The sequence below is a fragment of the Salvelinus alpinus genome, chromosome 23, assembly GCF_045679555.1.
Source record: "Salvelinus alpinus chromosome 23, SLU_Salpinus.1, whole genome shotgun sequence".
NCBI classification, from domain to species: domain Eukaryota; kingdom Metazoa; phylum Chordata; class Actinopteri; order Salmoniformes; family Salmonidae; genus Salvelinus; species Salvelinus alpinus.
Window position 1 is genome coordinate 36,271,950 of NC_092108.1, and position 24,692 is coordinate 36,296,641.

At 47.5% G+C, this 24,692-nt stretch overlaps 1 protein-coding gene across 5 annotated transcripts in view; it reads left to right on the top strand.

Moving 5' to 3' along the window:
- The window catches only part of LOC139550896 (partitioning defective 3 homolog), a 249,251-nt gene that overhangs the window by 40,096 nt on the left and 184,463 nt on the right, over positions 1 to 24,692 (top strand). For all 5 annotated transcript variants that reach the window (XM_071362135.1, XM_071362137.1, XM_071362140.1 and 2 more), the window contains exon 2: positions 12,394 to 12,495. In XM_071362135.1, the coding sequence (XP_071218236.1) occupies positions 12,394 to 12,495 (102 nt within the window). The remainder of the gene's footprint in view (positions 1 to 12,393; positions 12,496 to 24,692) is intronic.

Below are 24,692 nucleotides of genomic sequence, written 5' to 3' on the forward strand. Positions count from 1 at the left end.
AGGTCGCAAACAATCTCTCAAGAACAAGCCCACCTGCTAGAATGTAGCCAGTTAATCTTTATATTTAAAGTTTAGCCAACTTGGATCTATTTGCTAGTTAACAAGGCAGAACAGTTGAATTGTTATGAACACACCCATCTGTCCGTCTACAACTGTTTAACAGCCTGTCCACTTTGTTCAGATGTTGAAATCAAGTGGCCTACCTTATTTCTCAGAATGAGAACGAGGTACCAATTCCTTTATAATTGGGGTTTATGCTTATTGCGGAACCGCAATGCCGCACGCGACAAACTGAGCTTTCATTTTCCAGAATCAGTATTCATTGATACTCCCGTTTTAGTAGTGTCTGCTCTGTGTGAACTTTGAGACATAAAACAGGTATCATTAGAAAAGTTTAATTCTCCCATATTACAGTAAAATAATGTCTCAATGTCTTTTGGTGTCCATATGACCGATTCTGTTGGACCAATGCAAATAGCTTTGGATTTGGATTTGCAAATAGATTTGAAACTGCTTGTCAGAGAGGAAGAAGTGATCTCTCATATTTGTTCTCTGGTGTAAATATCTGGTGTAAATGGGAAGGTGCACACAGCACAGGAGGAGCGAAGAAGATGAAACCAAAAAGACATGAGAACAAGCGGACATGAACGCTCATAAATACCTTGATTCTTGCCATACAGACATTTGGGATATTGCGCAGGAACATTGATCAAATGAATTGCCCAGCCCTACCTGAAGTGTAATGATTCACAATGATTTGATTTAGCAGAGCCAGGTTAGTACGTCTGTGAAGGTTGAGGTGGCAGAGTGAAGGATGTTGCTACTCTCCTGTCCATCTAAAAAGCCTTTCATGTGAATTAGTTAATCAGATCCTTTTATTAAGGTGGATTGAGATCAAATGGGGCAGTAGAGGTAGTGGCAGTAGAATGGGGCAGTAGAATGGGGCAGTAGACCTAATGTAGCTACTCTTCATTGCCAAGCCTCTTCCTCCAGGTTCAAGTTCAGCGGTACCTCACTGGCAATATAGACCTGACCATCCCAAGTTGATGTGAAACGGGATCTTTCTAAGTGCTCACCAAGTGCTCTGCTTGGCCCTAAAGATGAAGACTGGATGTTTGCTGCTTATTACTTCCAACATAATTATGGCTGTTTGTTCAATCTACAACGACAGGTTCTTTTTTTCTTCTTTTTAATCTCGATTGGATCAGATATTCACAAATCCATTTAATCGGTCTCTTACATTGTTGTGTGTCGAGTGTGGGACCCCTTTCCGAGACGGTGTGCTTGGCCCTGTGTGTGCCCTGCCTGCCCCTCCCCTAACGAGGAGCCGTGTGGCCAGGGGCCAGGCTGATTGCAGGGTTTAAGTGAGAGGGAGTAGAGTTGGGGTGGAGGGGAATAGAGGGGCTGGCTCCTGGCTGTACGTCTTGTGAGATAATGAATCCTGTCGGAGTATGTATCCCAAATGGCACCCTATTCCCTACATAGTAGTGCAATATATAAGGAATAGGGTGCCATTTGGGATGCTGACAGTGTCTGAGGGCTGACTGGCCTCATTGATGGAGGGAGAGAGAGAGAGAGAGAGATGGGTTGGGAAGACAGTTCTACAGCTGAGAACTAGGAACCGTCTCCACTGGCCCGTTTTGGCTGTGTTTTTGTGCCGTGTCATTGTGATTTAAGACGAGCCACATTACCGTTCCTTTTTACTCCCGTTCTCTGTTTCCAGAGCTCAGTGTAACGTGAGTTATTTCGGACCACGGTCTCTCTAACACAGCGTAACACGGGAGTAAAGAGGTCTGGGTTGTACAAGGATAAATCGTAACTAGTAAGCCCCACTGAGAAGAGTCGTACTTAAGATTCCAGTTGGGGCTTATACATTTGGAGAAATGTTAGGGACTTGACTTTAGGACTGAGGACAAAACCAGGCCTTCAGTGAGCATTGGGCATATGCTTAGACAATAGGCATATCTTATTACTGACACCCACCTTCCACAATACTGTCGAATATGCTTATTACATTAACACAGGGTGCGTCCAAAGTGGCACCCTATTCCCTGTATAATGCACTACTTTTGACCAGGGCCCATTGGGATGCATCCAGACACACTCCACAGGACTGTTGTTGTATTCGCCCCTCTCTGCGTGTTGTAATGACACGTCTATCTGTTAGTGGCTGTCTGTTTCTCCTGCCAGATAGGCATCACGCTGCTCTAGTGACATTTTCCAATTTCCCTCTTGAGGAGTCATTGAGCTGGAATGAAAGGAGCTTTTTGTTTCTCAAACTCGCCTCACTTTGACCCTTCGAGTCAGACATGTGCTCCGTTCATGACCTTTGTGTGGTCGCCGACTCGCATATAAACTTGACCTTCTTAGTTTGCTACCTTCTTGGGCCGGGACGATGCCAGTATCGCAATATTTTTTTCCGTGGCAAAAATGAAAACGCCGAAGCAGACAACTCTTTGGTCCTTTAAAAATCTGCTGTATGTAAAATATTGTGTGCTGTAGTTTGGAAAATAAATAAATGTGACTCTGGATGACAATATAATGATTAGAGGTCGACCGATTACGATTTTTCAATACCGATACCGATTATTGGAGGACCAAAAAATGTCGATACCGATTAATCGGACTATTTTTATTTATTTATTTGTAATAATGACAATTACAACAATACTGAATGAACACTTATTTTAACTTAATATAATACATCAATAAAATAAATTTAGCCTCAAATAAATAATGAAAATTTTTCACTTTGGTTTAAATAATGCAAAAACAAAGTGTTGGAGAAGAAAGTAAAAGTACAATATGTGCCATGTAAGAAAGCTAACGTTTAAGTTCCTTGCTCAGAACATGAGAACATATGAAAGCTGGTGGTTCCTTTTAACATGAGTCTTCAATATTCCCAGGTAAGAAGTTTTAGGTTGTAGTTATTATAGGAATTATAGGACTAATTCTCTCTATACGATTTGTATTTCATATACCTTTGACTATTGGATGTTCTTATAGGCACTTTAGTATTGCCAGTGTAACAGTATAGCTTCCGTCCCTTTCCTCGCCCCTACCTGAGCTCGAACCAGGAACACATCGACAACAGTCACCCTCGAAGCAGCGTTACCCATGCAGAGCAAGGGGAACAACTACTCCAAGTCTCAGAGCGAGTGACATTTGAAACGCTATTAGCGCGCACCCCGTTAACTAGCTAGCCATTTCACATCGGTTACACCATCCTAATCTCGGGAGTTGATGGGCTTGAAGTCATAAACAGCTCAATGCTTGAAGCATTGCGAAGAGCTGCTGGCAAAACGCATGAAAGTGCTGTTTGAATGAATGCTTATGAGCCTGCTGGTGCCTACCATCGCTCAGTCAGACTGCTGTATCAAATCATAGACTTAATTATAACATAATAACACACAGAAATACGAGCCTTAGGTCATTAATATGGTCGAATCCGGAAACTATCATCTCGAAAACAAAACGTTTATTCTTTCAGTGAAATACGCAACCGTTTCGTATTTATCTAACAGGTGGCATTCATAAGTCTAAATATTCCTGTTACATTGCACAACCTTCAATGTTATGTTATAATTGCGTACAATTCTGGCAAATTAGTTCGCAACGAGCCAGGCGGCCCAAACTGTTGCATATACCCTGACTCTGCATGCAATGAACACAAGAGAAGTGACATAATTTGACCTGGTTAATATTGCCTGCTAACCTGCATTTCTTTCAGCTAAATATGCAGGTTTAAAAATATATACTTCTGTGTATTGATTTTAAGAAAGGCATTGATGTTTATGGTTAGGTACAGTCGTGCAATGATGGTGCTTTTTTCGCAAATGCGCTTTTGTTAAATCATCCCATGTTTGGCAAAGTTGGCTGTCTTTGTTAGGAAGAAATAGTCTTCACACAGTTCGCAACTAGCCAGGCGGTCCAAACTGCTGCATATTCCCTGACTCTGTTGCAAGAGAAGTGACACCATTTCCCTAGTTAAAATAAATTAATGTTAGCAGGCAATATTAACTAAATATGCAGGTTTGAAAATATTCACTTGTGTATTGATTTTAAGAAAGGCATTGATGTTTATGGTTAGGTACACGTTGGAGCAACAACAGTCCTTTTTCGCGAATGCACACCACATCGATTATATGCAACGCAGGACACGCTAGATAAACTAGTAATATCATTAACCATGTGTAGTTAACTAGTGATTATGATTGATTGATTAATTGTTTTTTATAAGATAAGTTTAATGCTAGCTAGCAACTTACTACTTACTGCATTCGCGTAACAGGCAGGCTCCTCGTGGAGTGCAATGTAATCAGGTGGTTAGAGCACTGGACTAGTTAACCGTAAGGTTGCAAGATTGAATCCCCGAGCTGACAAGGTAAAAATCTGTTGTTCTGCCCCTGAACAAGGCAGTTAACCCACCGTTCCTAGGCCGTCATTGAAAATAAGAATGTGTTCTTAACTGACTTGTCTAGTTAAATAAAGGTGTAAAAAAAAAACGGTGTCCAAAAATACCGATATCCGATTGTTATGAAAACTTGAAATCGGCCCTAATTAATTGTCCATTACGATTAATCTGTCGACCTCTAATAATGTTTGTTTCCAACATTAGGGCTGTTTTACTAAAGAAGTTAAATATGCTTGTTTTGTTTCCTTGCCACGATACTAACGAGTATCCTGATACTGGTATCGTCCCGACCCTACTTCTCAGCCTGGTCCCAGATCTGTTTGTGCCTCTTGCCATCTTCATTGCACATTGTCAAGCCAAACCCAAGGAGTTGGCTTGATGGCACAAACAGACTTGTGCTTATTTGTCAAGGTTGATTTGTGGGTGATTTTGAACCATGCCACATTACATTGTTCTGATGTTGTTGATTTGGTTTTGTGCAGCTCCTTCACATCGCTTCTGTGTCTGGAGGGCTCTGTTACCTTCACTCCCCTGTCCTTATGGTGTTTCTCAACCCCATTTCACACCTCGGCGGCTTTTACACTAACGAAATAGATGCAGTAAGATCTGCCTTTCTACTGCATCAGATGTGCAACTTTTCTGTTTACACTATCCTCACATTAACCTTGGATGTGTTGTGGCCAAATCCACATTCACACTTCATGTGTGTCTGCAACTAATAGTCCCAGGAGGAACCTCAGTCTACCTCACTGGCTGAGTTGGCAGCGTTCTGATCAGTTAAACAGTCAAATCAAGCAGTTAGCACAGACTGTGGTCGTAAGGGAATAGCGTGCCATTTGGAACGCAGTTTGTTGGAAGTGTCGGTTCGGAAGTAGAGTGAACGTTTCAGCCAGAGTCAACTCAACCACAGTTCTCTCTCTAAACAAAAAAAATACCTCGAAGAGAATTGTATTCTCATTTGCGGTCTCTCTGCTGCTTGCCTGCCAGGCTGTTCATCTTGGCTTAGTTCAGACAGGCTATGCAGTAATTTCGCTATTTCTAGACCATAATCAGTTATGCTCGCTCTCTGTTGGGGTCTGGAGCCTGTCTGCATCCCCACTGGTCTAATCCCAAACTCTTCCCTATATCAGACTCCTCCACCCCCTATATCAGACTCCTCCACCCTCTATATCAGACTCCTCCACCCCCTATATCAGACTCCTCCACCCCCTATATCAGACTCCTCCACCCCCTATATCAGACTCCTCCACCCCCTATATCAGACTCCTCCACCCCCTATATCAGACTCCTCCACCCCCTATATCAGACTCCTCCACCCCCTATATCAGACTCCTCCACCCCCTATATCAGACTCCTCCACCCTCTATATCAGACTCCTCCACCCTCTATATCAGACTCCTCCACCCCCTATATCAGACTCCTCCACCCCCTATATCAGACTCCTCCACCCCCTATATCAGACTCCTCCACCCCCTATATCAGACTCCTCCACCCCCTATATCAGACTCCTCCACCCCCGATATCAGACTCCTCCACCCTCTATATCAGACTCCTCCACCCTCTATATCAGACTCCTCCACCCCCTATATCAGACTCCTCCACCCCCTATATCAGACTCCTCCACCCCCTATATCAGACTCCTCCACCCCCTATATCAGACTCCTCCACCCCCTATATCAGACTCCTCCACCCCCGATATCAGACTCCTCCACCCCCGATATCAGACTCCTCCACCCCCTATATCAGACTCCTCCACCCCCTATATCAGACTCCTCCACCCTCTATATCAGACTCCTCCACCCTCTATATCAGACTCCTCCACCCCCTATATCAGACTCCTCCACCCTCTATATCAGACTCCTCCATCCCCTATATCAGACTCCTCCACCCCCTATATCAGACTCCTCCACCCTCTATATCAGACTCCTCCACCCTCTATATCAGACTCCTCCACCCTCTATATCAGACTCCTCCACCCTCTATATCAGACTCCTCCATCCCCTATATCAGACTCCTCCATCCCCTATATCAGACTCCTCCACCCCCTATATCAGACTCCTCGGCTCCGTCCTAAACGGCAGCCTATTCCGTTTCTAACGCGCTACTGGTCGAGCAGGCTCCAAAGGGCTCCGGTCAAAAGTGGTGCACTATATATGGAAAACGGGGGCCATTGGGCACACGCATGAATCCCTTTCTGTTCTGCGAATGCTTTGAACGTTACAGTAGCGTTCGCATGCAGCTAGGAGAGCAGAAAGAAGCATGCAATGGGTTGTCTCTGAAATGTATTATGTTGTGACGTTGTTTGTCAGATCACTCCCCAGATAGTTGTAGCAGCATTTGTCTTCAGTTTGTCAGCTCCCACCACATTGCCTAAGTAACTTACTCTGTCCTCTCCGTCTGTCAACGCAGAGAGACTCTCCCGCCATGCATATTGCTAAATCCTAAATCTACGGTCACTTAACTACGCTCTCAGTTCCCTGCGTGTGTACGTGAGGACACGCGCTCGTGTTTCCTGCTCCCAGAAAGAGAGCGCTGCAGCGAACGTTCTCAGGGTTATACGGAAACCTCTTGAGAGTGCTAGTCGGAGTCAGTCGTACAGTAAATGACATGCAGTAAACGACATGCAGATGAGAGGGTATGGGGGTCAGGGGGGGTAGAGGCTTAGCTTCACACGGTCCATCAGGGCTGGGCGATATGGCCCAAAAATCATATCACAATATTTTTCTCATTTTCTACGATGTGGTGGTATTTGACGGTATTTTATATTTCTGCATGACCCTAGAATGGCTACAAATGAATTCTGATTTGAAAGGGCTTTCTCCATTCTGATGGTTTGGTACTCAACCAAAACTGACAGTGAAGTATCGTTATAGACGGTATTGTAAAAATCGATACAGGTATTCGCGATGTATCGACCAGCCCTAGTCATCACCCTCCAGCCAGCCAGCCAGCCAGCCTGCTCCTTCAGTACAACACTGGTCTTTGTGCGTAATGCTCAGTGCTCAGCAGTACATGGCGAGCGATACAGCAGCCGTCAGACTGTGTGGCCTGTCTGTGCAGTGAGGCTGAACCTCTACTGCCTGTTTGGATGGAACCCAGAGCCCATGGTGCTCTGCGTTATCCCAGGACGCATCCTCACGGAGAAGGGCTTTAAAACTAGGTCTCTGATGCAGGCTTGGAGTCAAAACAAAGACTAATCTCCTGCACCGCTCATCAGCTCTGTGCAAGTCTGGAGTCAGGCCAAAGGCAACATGCAGCCAATGAAAACTAGGGATACCAGGGGGATCCCCAGAATCAGATCGGCAGGCTTATCTATAGCATACGGAGTTATTGACCTCTCAGTGAACCCAACACATTCCTAGAACTGTAATACATCTTTCTCTTCTGAATCTGAACCCACCTTTCTGTAAGCATAATACTTCTTTCTGTACATTTTCAAGAGCAAGAGAGGGAGGGTGTTCCTGCGAGCCTGACTCCGGGCCTGTTGCTTCATAGGGTATTGATGAGGCCTGCCTGAGTTGGTTCATGGGAACAGAGCTGGAGCCTGTCAGGGTTATTCCCACCTTGTTTGTGTGGAAATAAGAGCCATTTTGATTCAAGAGACAGCTGTTTTGTTTTTGCTGTTTGTGAGGGTTGATGTAGCCTCTCTGGCTATGCAAGGCTAGGAGTTGGTTATTGACGTAGCCGTGTGTGTCTGTGAAGGTGGAAGTTGAGTAAGGCCATTAGCTGGGCCGTATTCACCAGTTACCAAAGATACTAAACGAGACGTGGAAAAAACAGCCCGGTCTGAAGTTAACCTGAACTTGCCCAGTAATTAAGGCTTGTTTCAGTTGCAAAACATCTTGATACGTGGGCTCTAATGAATATGACCCTGGTTTCCAGCCCTGCTCCATCACCAGTCCGCTACTCTCCTTGTTTACTCCAGAAGTCCACTGTGAGGTGTGGTGGTGTGATATTTACAGTAGGTTATTTTTACTCTCGGGACATGGGCCTCTAGGAATGTCTTTTACACACGGCTCTCTGCTCTCCGATATGGCTGCCACTGTTGAATTTAACCAAGCAGATCGTATCTCCTCAGCAGACTACTACACAAAACACTCGCTAAAGGCCAAATGTAAGCTTGCCTCCCCCGGGGGGAAAATAGACATGGGTCGATATTGACGGAAAATCACTGATTGATTGCCCTGGCCACAGTAGACTGTGTTTACTGTGGATCATAGATGAACTTCTCTCTCACTCTTTCCCAATCCAGTTTGTCCACTCAGTGTTTTAGGAAACAAATGGGCCACTCTGTCCCATTCCCCATTTGTGATTTGTTTGTGTACACTCAGTGTTTGCACATAATGCATTTCCTGCCCTGAGCCATGTGACCACTAAGGGAATTACTCTTTATGGCTACACAGAGTAGTGATTTACTTTGACATGGTCCAGTCTGTCAAACTAACTGGTCATTACATTAAATCTGGATTCCCTAGTTGCTTCATCCATTTTTTGACTTATAAATGAATGATATGTAGTCATTGATTGCTGAGGAATATAACTTATAAATGCCACATGAGCTTAGTTCAACTGTCATACCACATCAGAACCCAAAATATTTATTTTATTTCACCTTTATTTAACCAGGTAGGCTAGTTGAGAACTAGTTCTCATTTACAACTGCGACCTGGCCAAGATAAAGCACAGCAGTTCGACACATACAACAACACAGAGTTACACATGGAGTAAAACAAACATACAGTCAATAATACAGTAGAAAAATAAGTCTATATACAATGTGAGCAAATGAGGTAAGATAAGGGGGGTAAGGCAATAAATAGGCCATGGAGGCAAAGTAATTACAATATAGCAATTAAACACTGGAATGGTAGATGTGCAGAAGATGAATGTGCAAGTAGAGATACTGGGGTGCAAAGGAGCAAGATAAATAAATAAATACAGTATGGGGATGAGGTAGTTGGATGCAGTGATCTGTGAGCTGCTCTGACAGCTGGTGCTTAAAGTTAGTGAGGGAGATATGGGTCTCTAGCTTCAGTGATTTTTACAGTTCGTTCCAGTCATTGGCAGCAGAGATCTGGAAGGAAAGGCGGCCGAAGTAGGAATTGGCTTTGGGGGTGACCAGGGAAATATACCTGCTGGAGCGCGTGCTATGGGTGGGTCCTGCTATGGTGACCAGTGAGCTGAGACAAGGCGGGGCTTTACCTAGCAGAGACTTGTAGATAACCTGTAGCCAGTGGGTTTGGCGACGAGTATGAAGCGATGGCCAGCCAACGAGAGCGTACAGGTTGCAGTGGTGGGTAGTATATGGGGCTTTGGTGACAAAACGGATGGCACTGTGATAGACTGCATCTAATTTGCTGAGTAAAGTGTTGGAGGCTATTTTATAGATGACATTGCCGAAGTCGAGGATCGGTAGGATGGTCAGTTTTACGAGGGTATGTTTGGCAGCATGAGTGAAGGATGCTTTGTTGCGAAATAGGAAGCCGATTCTAGATTTCATTTTGGATTGGAGATGCTTAATGTGAGTCTGAAAGGAGAGTTTACAGTCTATCCAGACACCTAGGTATTTGTAGTTGTCCACATATTCTAGGTCAGAACCGAGTGGTGATGCTGGACGGACGGGCAGGTGCGGGCAGTGATCGGTTGAAGAGCATGCACTTAGTTTTACTTGCATTTAAGAGCAGTTGGAGGCCACGGAAGGAGAGTTGTATGGCATTGAAGCTCGTCTGGAGGTTAGTTAACAGTGTCCAAAGAAAGTATACAGAATGGTGCCGTCTGCGTAGAGGTGGGTCAGAGAATCACCAGCAGCGAGAGCAACATCATGGATGTATACAGAGAAGAGAGTCGGCCCGAGAATTGAACCCTGTGGCACCCCCATAGAGACTGCCAGAGGTCCGGACAACAGGCCCTCCGATTTGACACACTGAACTCTATCAGAGAAGTAGTTGGTGAACCAGGCGAGGCAGTCATTTGAGAAACCAAGGCTGTTGAGTCTTCCAATAAGAATGTGGTGATTGACAGAGTCGAAAGCCTTGGCCAGGTCGATGAATACGGCTGCACAGTAATGTCTCTTATCGATGGCGGTTAAGATATCGTTTAGGACCTTGAGCGTGGCTGAGGTGCACCCATGACCAGCTCTGAAACCAGATTGCATAGCGGAGAAGGTACGGTGGGATTCGAAATGGTCGGTAATCTGTTTGTTAACTTGGCTTTCGAAGACCTTAGAAAGGCAGGGTAGGATAGATATAGGTCTGTAGCAATTTGGGTCTAGAGTGTCTCCCCCTTTGAAGAGGGGGATGACCGCGGCAGTTTTCCAATCTTTGGGAATCTCAGACGATACGAAAGAGAGGTTGAACAGGCTAGTAATAGGGGTTGCAACAATTTCGGCTGATTTGTAGGGGTCCAGTTTTTGCAGTTCTTCAAGAACATCAGCTATCTGGATTTGGGTGAAGGAGAAATGGGCGAGTTGCTGTGGGGAGTGCAGGGCTGTTGATTGGGGTAGGGGTAGCCAGGTGGAAAACATGGCCAGCCGTAGAAAAATGAAATTCTCAATTATAATGGATTTATCGGTGGTGACAGTGTTTCTATCCTCAGTGCAGTGGGCAGCTGGGAGGAGGTGCTCTTATTCTCCATGGACTTTAGTGTCCCAGAACTGTTTTGAGTTTGTGCTGCAGGATGCAAATTTCTGCTGGAAAAAGCTAGCCTTAGCTTTCCTAACTGCCTGTGTATATAATATAAGCTTGTTATATTCTGTTTGTAAACTGCATAGCCTCTTAACATTAAAACTATCATTTTATATAATGTATAGTCAGTCCTTGCATCTATAGTTCTGTCTATGAATCTGAGTTGTTACATTTCTCCAGGCCCATCCCTTTTCACCTAAACACAGGCGGGGTGTCTTGTTATTGTTTAAATGAAGGATTCTGGCTTGAAGGGATCCATTTGCAGAGCAGCGCCGGTGTGAATGTGCTCTCTGCTCTCCCCTCTGTCCTGTAGTCTCTCCCTCTCTCCCTCTGACAGACTGTCATTCTCAGTGGAGAGATGGCTCCCCCTCCCCTCCACACTATCCCCATGTCGGATCTGTGAAGGGGGTGGGGGAGGAGGGCATCAAGGCCCGTAGAGCAGAATGCAGATCCACTATCAATTTAGCTTTTTAAATCAGAATGAATAAAAGGCCGGACCTGATCCTACAGTAGACACTAGATCGTGACTCCTCTTCTGAGGCGCTTCATGAGTACAGGCCCAGGTGGCATCTCCAGGTTTCTGTCTAAATGGGATGAGTGTCGTGTTTGTCAGAGTCGTAATGATCTAAATGCCGCCCAGCACCGTGTCCTCCGTTGTCCCTCACAGTCTGGGTTGAACACCATGGGGACACATCAGTTACACTTCCACCATGCAGAATATATTAACCTGCCCCTGGCAGACACCTACACTCAACAGTTTCTCTCACTATTGGTCTCTCTCTCCTCTCTCTCGCTCTCTCTCTCTCTCTGTAGGCCTATCTCTTGGTCATTCTCTCTCCTGAGCTCGGTCTCTTTCTCTGTCTCCTCTTTTTGATGTTCACTGTCACTCTTGTTGTTGATTCTGCTGATATATGTTGATGGTTTGAGAAGATCCGTGCCCGTTATCTATTGCGTGGTGTTGACTGTAAATCTGCTCATAATGCTGGTCTCAGTATTGTAAAGGATTTGTCTCTCTGTACATTGTGTAATGAGACTGCCCTCGGGGCTGTGGGGCGATTTAAATCAAACCCTCACGTCTCTGTGGTCTTAAAGCCTCTCATCAGCCCTGTCAAGACTGGCCTTAAACATCTCCCTCTCCTCTCTCTCCCTACTCTATCTCTCCTCCCTCTCTATCTCTCCTCCTTCTCTCTTATTTATGTGTGTGTCTACCGGGGACAATGGGATATGCAAAAGCACACATCTCCCTTGCTCACGTAGTAAATAGACAACACATTAATCTTGTTGTTCTTCCTCTAGGATGCCAGCTACTGGTTACAGGTGCACCGGTTGGAGCATGGGGACGGAGGCATTCTAGACCTGGATGACTTGCTGTCTGATGTGGCTGATGACAAAGACCGGGTAAGTCAACTGACGCGTTGGCTGATCTAGCGGTCGAAGCCGCTGGCCCAGAATACATGTACCAGTGTGTGCGTGGGTTGGAGTCTGACCCACTGCTATTCCAGCGCCCCCGCTCTCCTATCCTCCTACCTTCCCTGTCAGTCACTGTCCTCTCTAATAAACAAGTGGGGGGGAAATTCTCCTTTAAAAAAAAGACAGGGTAAGGGAAGTCAAGCAAGGCCAGGTGCCATCGTGCATACAGGATGACGTGAGATGGAGGGGTGTGAACCAGAGGGCCTCAACTTGACATTTACTAGCTTGTACGTGAACTTCTACCCTTTTGGAAACGGCACCATTGGAGATCTGCTTAGTGCTTTTCCTGGCATTTGTTATTAGATAATATCATGAGAATATTTGAACAACATGAGGATGATTCTTTATTTTTTTGCATAAAGACCATGAATGTCTTTCCTGTCCGCTTATTGACCTTTTCTAGATTTGTAAAACCACTTGGTCTGGGGCCGAACTGGGTTAATATGATTGTTTTTCATCAATACCATAGTTGACTGTTTGGATCATCTATTTATGCATCTGTTTATTTATTTACCAACGGCTTGGCCTACTCCGCTCACCCCTCTGCACAGAATCAACACGGTGGCAGGGTTCTACATGACACCCTATTCCCTATGGTGCACTATTTTAGACCAGGTCATGTAGGGTACTATTTGGGACGTACCTGTAGCTAGCGCGAGTGACCCACAGAGTCCCGAGCTGCTACAGTTGCCCTCTGACCCCTCGTCTCATTTCCTCTCATTATCAGTGTTGTTTCCCACCGTTTTTGAACGAGGCTGACTGAAGGAGGAGAGCTAATCCTCTGACTGAGTGACAGCAGGGTCACGGAGGTCGACAGGGGTCACATTCTCCGCTGGGTCAGCTCTGCTGTGCCCTGAGGCCACTGGGCTGTATCATAATCACAGTGTCAGTGTCACCGCAACACACAACCATGAGGATTTAGTATTGAACTGGAGCGGGGATATGGGAATACATGCAAGTTGAAACCTCCACCGGATGTAGGCTTGGCTTGTTACAGTAACACTGATTCAATTAAGGGCGGATGTTCTTTCACCGTGGATGTTGCAATCCTGCTAGCAGTGTGATGAGTTATGTGTCCTGTAGCTGGTATGAGTGTGTTAGTGTACAGTGTAATGTTTTAATTGTGTTGAAATTGTAGCCTGACATTCTTCTTTCAACGTGGATCTTGCAACACAGCTCAAAGTGTGGTGGTATTTTGATGCTCCCTGCATTTCCTGATGCTGTATGACTGTGTGTAGTGTCCTGTATGACCGTGTGTGGTGTCCTGTATGACCGTGTGTGGTGTCCTGTATGACTGTGCAGTGTCCTGTATGACCGTGTGCAGTGTCCTGTATGACCGTGTGCAGTGTCCTGTATGACCGTGTGCGGTGTCCTGTATGACCGTGTGCGGTGTCCTGTATGACCGTGTGCGGTGTCCTGTATGACCGTGTGCGGTGTCCTGTATGACCGTGTGCGGTGTCCTGTATGACCGTGTGCGGTGTCCTGTATGACCGTGTGCGGTGTCCTGTATGACCGTGTGCGGTGTCCTGTATGACCGTGTGCGGTGTCCTGTATGACCGTGTGCGGTGTTCTGTATGACCGTGTGCGGTGTCCTGTATGACCGTGTGCGGTGTCCTGTATGACCGTGTGCGGTGTCCTGTATGACCGTGTGCGGTCTCCTGTATGACCGTGTGCGGTGTCCTGTATGACCGTGTGCGGTGTCCTGTATGACCGTGTGCGGTGTCCTGTATGACCGTGTGCGGTGTCCTGTATGACCGTGTGCGGTGTCCTGTATGACCGTGTGCGGTGTCCTGTATGACCGTGTGCGGTGTCCTGTATGACCGTGTGCGGTGTCCTGTATGACCGTGTGCGGTGTCCTGTATGACCGTGTGCGGTGTCCTGTATGACCGTGTGCGGTGTCCTGTATGACCGTGTGCGGTGTCCTGTATGACCGTGTGCGGTGTCCTGTATGACCGTGTGCGGTGTCCTGTATGACCGTGTGCGGTGTCCTGTATGACCGTGTGCGGTGTCCTGTATGACCGTGTGCGGTCTCCTGTATGACCGTGTGCGGTGTCCTGTATGACCGTGTGCGGTGTCCTGTATGACCGTGTGCGGTGTCCTGTATGACCGTGTGCGGTGTCCTGTATGACCGTGTGCGGTGTCCTGTATGACCGTGTGCGGTGTCCTGTATGACCGTGTGCGGTGTCCTGTATGACCGTGTGCGGTGTCCTGTATGACCGTGTGCGGTGTCCTGTATGACCGTGTGCGGTGTCCTGTATGACCGTGTGCGGTGTCCTGTATGACCGTGTGCGGTGTCCTGTATGACCGTGTGCGGTGTCCTGTATGACCGTGTGCAGTGTGTCCTGAATGACCGTGTGCAGTGTGTCCTGTATGACCGTGTGCAGTGTGTCCTGTATGACCGTGTGTAGTGTCCTGTATGACCGTGTGTAGTGTGTCCTGTATGACCGTGTGTAGTGTGTCCTGTATGACCGTGTGCAGTGTGTCCTGTATGACCGTGTGCGGTGTCCTGTATGACCGTGTGCGGTGTCCTGTATGACCGTGTGCGGTGTCCTGTATGACCGTGTGCGGTGTCCTGTATGACCGTGTGCGGTGTCCTGTATGACCGTGTGCAGTGTGTCCTGTATGACCGTGTGCAGTGTGTCCTGAATGACCGTGTGCAGTGTGTCCTGTATGACCGTGTGCAGTGTGTCCTGTATGACCGTGTGTAGTGTCCTGTATGACCGTGTGCAGTGTGTCCTGTATGACCGTGTGCAGTGTGTCCTGTATGACCGTGTGCAGTGTGTCCTGTATGACCGTGTGCAGTGTGTCCTGTATGACCGTGTGTAGTGTCCTGTATGACCGTGTGTAGTGTGTCCTGTATGACCGTGTGTAGTGTCCTGTATGACCGTCTGCAGTGTGTCCTGTATGACCGTGTGCAGTGTGTCCTGTATGACCGTGTGCAGTGTGTCCTGTATGACCGTGTGCAGTGTGTCCTGTATGACCGTGTGCAGTGTGTCCTGTATGACCGTGTGCAGTGTGTCCTGTATGACCGTGTGCAGTGTGTCCTGTATGACCGTGTGCAGTGTGTCCTGTATGACCGTGTGTAGTGTCCTGTATGACCGTCTGCAGTGTGTCCTGTATGACCGTGTGTAGTGTGTCCTGTATGACCGTGTGCAGTGTGTCCTGTATGACCGTGTGCAGTGTGTCCTGTATGACCGTGTGCAGTGTGTCCTGTATGACCGTGTGCAGTGTGTCCTGTATGACCGTGTGCAGTGTGTCCTGTATGACCGTGTGTAGTGTGTCCTGTATGACCGTGTGTAGTGTGTCCTGAATGACCGTGTCCTGTATGACCGTGTGCAGTGTGTCCTGTATGACCGTGTCCTGTATGACCGCGTGCAGTGTGTCCTGTATGACCGCGTGCAGTGTGTCCTGTATGACCGCGTGCAGTGTGTCCTGTATGACCGCGTGCAGTGTGTCCTGTATGACCGCGTGCAGTGTGTCCTGTATGACCGCGTGCAGTGTGTCCTGTATGACCGCGTGCAGTGTGTCCTGTATGACCGCGTGCAGTGTGTCCTGTATGACCGCGTGCAGTGTGTCCTGTATGACCGCGTGCAGTGTGTCCTGTATGACCGCGTGCAGTGTGTCCTGTATGACCGCGTGCAGTGTGTCCTGTATGACCGCGTGCAGTGTGTCCTGTATGACCGCGTGCAGTGTGTCCTGTATGACCGCGGGCAGTGTGTCCTGTATGACCGCGGGCAGTGTGTCCTGTATGACCGCGGGCAGTGTGTCCTGTATGACCGCGGGCAGTGTGTCCTGTATGACCGCGTGCAGTGTGTCCTGTATGACCGCGGGCAGTGTGTCCTGTATGACCGCGTGCAGTGTCATGTAGTGTGACATGACAGTTTTATCACATCGACCGTTCAAGGATGTTCTTTTTGACACAACAGAGTGTTGTTGGTTATCCATTTGCTTGATCATTCGGTTGGAGACTTCCAATGACCCGCTCATTGTTATTAATTCCAGCTGCTGTCTGGCTGTTTTTGACCTATGGTTCCTGGTCAACAGTAGTGCAATATATAGGGAGTAGGGTGCCTTTAGGGAAGCACCCTCTGGCTCGTGCCCCAGAGTTCCTCTCTGAAGGCAGGTCTTACTCCTCACACAACCTTACTGATTGAGTTGACAGTATAATGTTGTGATTCTGACCAGAGTTCACAGCCTGGTCTGGGGACTATCTAGGCCTTGTGTGTGTGTGTTGGGAGTTGCCAGCGTACTCACTAAACGATATCACAACTTGGTACCGATACGATACTCTGTCCCTGTTTTGGATATCATAAGGTGAATGCACCAATTTGTAAGTCGCTCTGGATAAGAGCGTCTGCTAAATGACTTAAATGTAAATGTAATGTATTAAAACTCTTGGTATTGTCATGATTCTATACGCGCTTTTTAAACTTTTTTAATTGAACTTATTTAATTTAATTTATTTAACTAGGCAAGTCAATTAAGTCAATTACAACGACGGCCTAGGAACAGTGGGTTAACTGCCTTGTTCAGGGGCAGAACGACATATTTTTACCTTGTCAGCTCGGGGATTCAATCTAGCAACCTTTCGGTTACTGGCCCAGCGCTCTAACCACGAGGCTCCCTGCCTCTAACCACGAGGCTCCCTGCCTCTAACCACGAGGCTCCCTGCCTCTAACCACGAGGCTCCCTGCCTCTAACCACGAGGCTCCCTGCCTCTAGCCACTAGGCTCCCTGCCTCTAACCACTAGGCTCCCTGCCTCTAACCACTAGGCTCCCTGCCTCTAACCACTAGGCTCCCTGCCGCCCCAATGGGTTACTGTATGTCTGCTGCAGAGAGACGAGAGAGACATAATAACAACCCGTTTGGATCAGACATGGAAATAGAAAGTGCAGAAAACATGTTGGCTCACTATTTAAAAAGAAGATGGAGAACAAGCTATAGGCTGAGAAATACCGGAGTTTTGGAGCAGGTACAGCCGACTAACGCTACCTAGGAGAAAACAAAGAAACAACATTTAGTTTTTTACAAATCTATACATGGGTGTGGTGGGTGGTTGTGTTTGATAACAGCAATTTGTGGAGGAGAGAAGTGTTGTGTTTAACCTCTATTGGGGACAGTGACATGTGGGTGACTCCCTTGCCCTCTCCTTCCTCTCTCCCTCGCGCTGTCACTGTGTGATGTAACGTAAACTGTTGCAGGAAATAAACTGGCTTTAGCGTTTGTGTTGCCTCGCTGGTGTCGATTAGATTATGGCCATGCAGGATTACAGCATGGGATTCTGTTCAAGGGGAATGGATGGGTGGCAACTGGGAGGGAGGGACAGCTGTTTTTCCCTGCTCATGTTGACCCTACTGAATTAATCACAAGAGGAAGGGAGGGGGCGCGCACTTTTGATTAGTCATGGGTGAATTAAGTAAACATAGTAGCTGACCTAGGAGCTGCCTTCTCTCCACAATAAAGGGGTTAGATGTTTTTATGCCAGTGCCGTGATCAATGAACGCGATGCGTACGCAGCTGTCTGTTTACCATCTGAAGTGTTACTTAAATGTAGACTCATCGCAATGACGTTGCCACGAGCCGCACCGCAAATATTACGATACGGGAGATGCAAGATTTCGCTCTCACACGGCCACACACACAGCACCTGCACATGTGTGCAAGTTAGCTTCACACTGTTACAGCGTGGTAGCATCATGACCAGAACAGAGGAGGAGTTTGGCCTCGCGCTTCAGCGCTCATAGTTGTTGCGGAAATTGACCCACTATGCTGTTTACTTTGGGTATACCTCTAATGGAGACTGGTACTCAAGGCTACAGCCAAAGAAATAGAATGAGTTGACTTGAATGGGGATACCCGTTCTACTCATTCCAGTTCTGTGGTTACACATTTATCTGACCTGTAGCTGTACGTTGCTATACTGGGCTACAAGGCCTTAAACCACTTTGCATGACTCGTACTCTCCTGGCAACTCGCACCGCATCTCTCACATGTGTTAGATGCTGTGGGGAATGAGTGGTTGGCCCAATGAGCAATGTGTGTCATCGTTGCTGCAAGGAATGGTGGCAGACAGCTCAGGGATTCACTGAGTGTTTTTCCACATGCTGTGGGTCTTTCCGTCCCTCTGCTCCCTGTCCTCTGGCCCACAGTCCAGCCTTGAGCCTTGATGGCATTCCTGTCTTCAAAGGGATACATCTGGATTTATCTACTTACCCAGAGTTGGATGAACTCATGGATACATTTCTATGTCTCTGGATCCAGTATGAAGGATGAGGTAGTTTCGCGCACCAATGACTGGAAGTCTATGGTAAATCTACTAGCAGTCATTGCACTTATGCTAGTTGGCAATTGCGCTATCGCTAGTTAGCAACTTTCTTCAAACTGCACGCAGGGACATAAAAATGGTGTCCACAAGTTCATCTGACTCCCGGGAAGTAGATAAAAGGCTTCATTACCAAAATCCTGAAGTATCCCTTTAAGATGTCAACCAATGCCCTCTTTGCCCTGCCTAGTATTTACCCAGAGACCTGGAGGACAGTAGGCCGTTCACACACACACACACTCCACCATATCCAAGGTGTCAGGTGACTGGCATGTCCTTGCACACTCCTGGGGTCGTGACCTCTACAGGGCCATGCTGTGCTAACCCCACATTCTCCATGTGTCTGGGCGGAGCGCACACACACACAGCGGACTCCGTGTGTCTGGGCAGACAGCTGCACAGACCACTACCACTCAATCATTTCCCTGGACACACGCACACACACAGCAGACTATGCGTTTTAAGATAGTGGCGCTAAGGAGGGTGCCCGTCGTTCCGATTCCTGCTCAACTTTGCTCTTTATTGTAATTTTTTTGTTAATTATGACTTTGTTTGCTCAGACTGTCCTACGACTGACAGACACTTCTGGATCATGAATCGGAAGCTACACACTCATCTCTCAGCCTCCCAGATCTGGAATAATACATTCGCTCCTTTGTTCCCTGTGCAGAGGGCCTACCTGTTGCTCCTGGCCGAGATGACTGAAGGCAACGCCGGCGACGAAGAAGGAAAAGGGGTCTCCAAGCTAGGCTGAAAAGACAGGCTACGTGGCCTCCTCCTAGTATCCTGATGGAGAATGCCCAATCGCTGGAAAATCAACTTTGAACTCGGAGCGAGGCTTCAATCGCAGAGTGACATCAGGGAATGCTGTGTCTTTTTGTTTTTACAGAGCCATGGATTACTGACAATTCATTCAACTCTGCTATTCAACCTGACGGCTTTTACGTTTTCCATATGGTTCGAACGTCGGCTTCTTGTAAGCGTAGGGGGGAAGTGTATGCTTCCTCATCAACAATTCTTGTTGTACTGAAATTCAGAACCCCTTGAGTTCCTGCTCACCCGATCATGTGTGTTATTAGCACAGCTGTGTACATACTGCCACAAGCAAACATCAAGGCGGCACTCTGCAAACTGTACAAAAACATTAGCCAGCAAGCGTCCTCTCACCGGAAGCAGGCCTTATTGTCGCGGGAGATTTTAACCAAGTAAATTTAAACAAGTTCTTCCAAAGTATCACCATGTATTCTGCCCCACGAGAGGAAACATGTTGGACAATGTGTGCACAAACATCTGTGACGTTTAAAAATCCTCTATTTTCCTACTCCCTGCCTACAAGCAGCAACTCGAGGGAGCCACCAACACAGAGAATAGTGAGGCGTTGGACAGAGGAGGCAGACTCAATGCTGCAGGACTGTTTTGACAATACTGATTTGGAATATTCATCCACCCAGGACTCACCCATCAACATTGAGGAATATGCATCATCAGTCACAGGCTTCATTAGGAAATTGGTTGTTGGTGTTGAACCCACAATAACAATCCGGGCAGACCTCAACCAAAAGCCCTGGATGAACAGAAAAATACATAACATGCTGAGTGCCCATAGTGCAGCATTAAATATCAGTAGATCAAACCCAGAGGACTCGTGACATGTACAAACTCCGGTACGAGAATCAATGTTCGACAACTGACGCACGATGCATGTGGCAAGGACTACAGGCTATCATGGACTACAAAGGCAAATCCAGATGTGTGGTGCCCACCGAAGCCTCCGTCCCCGATGAGCTTAACACATTCTATGCTCGCTTCGAGGCGGACAACACCGAGGCATCCAGGAATGCTCTGGATGACCAGGTGCTTTCGTTCTTCAAGGACGACGTGAGGAAAACTCTCAAAAGAGTGAATACTCACAAAGCCGCCGCCCCAGATGGCATCCCTGTCAAGGACCTCAGTGTGTGCTGGCCGGTGTCTTCTGGGACATCTTCAACCTGTTCCCTGTCCCAGGCTGTAGTCCCCACTTGCATCAAGGACACCAACATCATCCCAGTGCCCAAGAACCAAGGTGACATTCCCAAGTAACTATCGCCGAACTCTCCCCGGTCATCATGAAGTGCTTCGAGAGGCTGGTCATGGCCCACATCAAGGCCAGCATGCCAGGTACACTGGACCCACTCCAATGAACCAATAGATCCACAGAAGATGCCATTCACACGGCCCTAACACATCTGGATAAGATGAACACCTATGCGAAAATGCTGTTCATTGACTACAGTTTAGCATTCAACAGTATTGTTACCTCCAAGCTCGTCACCAAGCTCAGAACCCTGGGTCTGGATGCTACCCTCAGCAACTGGATCCTGGACTTCCTAACGGGCAGACCACAAGCTGTGAGGATTGGCTACAACACCTCCGCCACAGTGACTCTTAACACAGGGGCCCCCCAGGCGTGTGTCCTCAGCCCTCTGCTGTACTTACTCCCTGTTCACCCACGACCGCGTGGCTTTTCAACTCCATCATCAAGTTTGCTGATGACACCACAATTGTATGCCTGATAACCAACAACAACGTGTCAGCCTACAGGGAGGAGGTAAGTGAACTGGCATTGTGGTGCCAGGACAAAAACCTCTCACTCAATGTCAGCAACAACAAAAAAAGGAGTTGATTTGTTGACTTCAGGAAGTCATTGGGACTGCAGTAGAGAGGGTCAGCAGTTTCAAGTTCCTCTGCGTCCACATCGCTGAGCACTTGACATGGACCAACAACACCACCGATCTTGTCAAGACGCCTCAACAGCGTCTCTACTTCCTAAGGCGGCTGAAGAAATTTGGGATGCCACCCCAGGTCCTCTCCAAATACTACCACTGCACCATCGAGAGCATCCTGACCGGTTGCATCACGGCCTGGTGCGGGAATTCCTCCGTCCACGACTGCAAGGTCCTTCAGCAGGTGGTGAACACGGCCCAGTACATCACTGTGTTCCCACCCATCCAGGACATCTACTTGAAACACTGCCTGAAGAAGTCCTGCAGCATTATCAAGGTCTCCACACACCCCAGCCAAGAGATGTTCAGTCGCTTAACGTCGGGCAGACGGTATTGGAACCTGAGGTCCGATACCAACAGGCTCAGAGACAGTTTCTATCTACAAGTCATCAGTCTGCTGAACACTCGAACTGGACTGACCACCTGCACTGACTGTCCGTACCTTAGCACTCACGCCACACACTCACGCCACACACTCATGCCATCACAACTGTTGCTACTAGACTCTTATTTACTATTGCTAATACTGCACAATACTGCACAATTTAAACACTTGCCCCCCAATCCCTCCTTCCCTGATACGTGTAAATATTTGACTATAAATTGTGCCTTCCTATATTATACATATGCTAAAAAAAATATTATATTCTATTGAGCCATTTACTTCATGTTCGTGTTCTTATCTTTTATTGTTTGTTATTGTTGTTGTACTGTTGAGAAGGAACCTGCAAGTAAGATTTCCTTAGTACAGTGTATACCATGTGTGTCCTGTACACACACCTGTCCATCAGTCAGTGTAGTAGTTCATGGGCGGCTGGGAGCTTGACAATGCAGACCCAGGGTGGATGGACCAGTGGGCTGACCTGAGTTTGAATACTTTATGATCTGTGCTTGATTAAGCTTGCCTGGCTTAATGGACCATTTATAATACTCCAAAAACTGTGAACCCTGCCCACATGGCACTTTATGCAAGCTACAGCAAAGATGTCAAATGGTGTTTGAACCCAGATCTGAAATAGACATGTCTGTCTGCAGTGTGTAGAGGGACCAATAGACATGTCTGTCTGCAGTGTGTAGAGGGACCAATAGACATGTCTGTCTGCAGTGTGTAGAGGGACCAATAGACATGTCTGTCTGCAGTGTGTAGAGGGACCAATAGACATGTCTGTCTGCAGTGTGTAGAGGGACCAATAGACATGTCTGTCTGCAGTGTGTAGAGGGACCAATAGACATGTCTGTCTGCAGTGTGTAGAGGGACCAATGGGCATGTCTGTCTGCAGTGTGTAGAGGGACCATTGGGCATGTCTGTCTGCAGTGTGTAGAGGGACCAATGGGCATGTCTGTCTGCAGTGTGTAGAGGGACCAATAGACATGTCTGTCTGCAGTGTGTAGAGGGACCAATATACATGTCTGTCTGCAGTGTGTAGAGGGACCAATAGACATGTCTGTCTGCAGTGTGTAGAGGGACCAATAGACATGTCTGTCTGCAGTGTGTAGAGGGACCAATAGACATGTCTGTCTGCAGTGTGTAGAGGGACCAATAGACATGTCTGTCTGCAGTGTGTAGAGGGACCAATAGACATGTCTGTCTGCAGTGTGTAGAGGGACCAATGGGCATGTCTGTCTGCAGTGTGTAGAGGGACCAATGGGCATGTCTGTCTGCAGTGTGTAGAGGGACCAATAGACATGTCTGTCTGCAGTGTGTAGAGGGACCAATAGACATGTCTGTCTGCAGTGTGTAGAGGGACCAATAGACATGTCTGTCTGCAGTGTGTAGAGGGACCAATGGACATGTCTGTCTGCAGTGTGTAGAGGGACCAATGGGCATGTCTGTCTGCAGTGTGTAGAGGGACCAATAGACATGTCTGTCTGCAGTGTGTAGAGGGACCAATAGACATGTCTGTCTGCAGTGTGTAGAGGGACCAATAGACATGTCTGTCTGCAGTGTGTAGAGGGACCAATAGACATGTCTGTCTGCAGTGTGTAGAGGGACCAATAGACATGTCTGTCTGCAGTGTGTAGAGGGACCAATAGACATGTCTGTCTGCAGTGTGTAGAGGGACCAATAGACATGTCTGTCTGCAGTGTGTAGAGGGACCAATAGACATGTCTGTCTGCAGTGTGTAGAGGGACCAATGGGCATGTCTGTCTGCAGTGTGTAGAGGGACCAATAGGCATGTCTGTCTGCAGTGTGTAGAGGGACCAATAGACATGTCTGTCTGCAGTGTGTAGAGGGACCAATGGGCATGTCTGTCTGCAGTGTGTAGAGGGACCAATAGGCATGTCTGTCTGCAGTGTGTAGAGGGACCAATAGACATGTCTGTCTGCAGTGTGTAGAGGGACCAATAGACATGTCTGTCTGCAGTGTGTAGAGGGACCAATAGACATGTCTGTCTGCAGTGTGTAGAGGGACCAATGGGCATGTCTGTCTGCAGTGTGTAGAGGGACCATTGGGCATGTCTGTCTGCAGTGTGTAGAGGGACCAATGGGCATGTCTGTCTGCAGTGTGTAGAGGGACCAATAGACATGTCTGTCTGCAGTGTGTAGAGGGACCAATATACATGTCTGTCTGCAGTGTGTAGAGGGACCAATAGACATGTCTGTCTGCAGTGTGTAGAGGGACCAATAGACATGTCTGTCTGCAGTGTGTAGAGGGACCAATAGACATGTCTGTCTGCAGTGTGTAGAGGGACCAATAGACATGTCTGTCTGCAGTGTGTAGAGGGACCAATAGACATGTCTGTCTGCAGTGTGTAGAGGGACCAATGGGCATGTCTGTCTGCAGTGTGTAGAGGGACCAATGGGCATGTCTGTCTGCAGTGTGTAGAGGGACCAATAGACATGTCTGTCTGCAGTGTGTAGAGGGACCAATAGACATGTCTGTCTGCAGTGTGTAGAGGGACCAATAGACATGTCTGTCTGCAGTGTGTAGAGGGACCAATGGACATGTCTGTCTGCAGTGTGTAGAGGGACCAATGGGCATGTCTGTCTGCAGTGTGTAGAGGGACCAATAGACATGTCTGTCTGCAGTGTGTAGAGG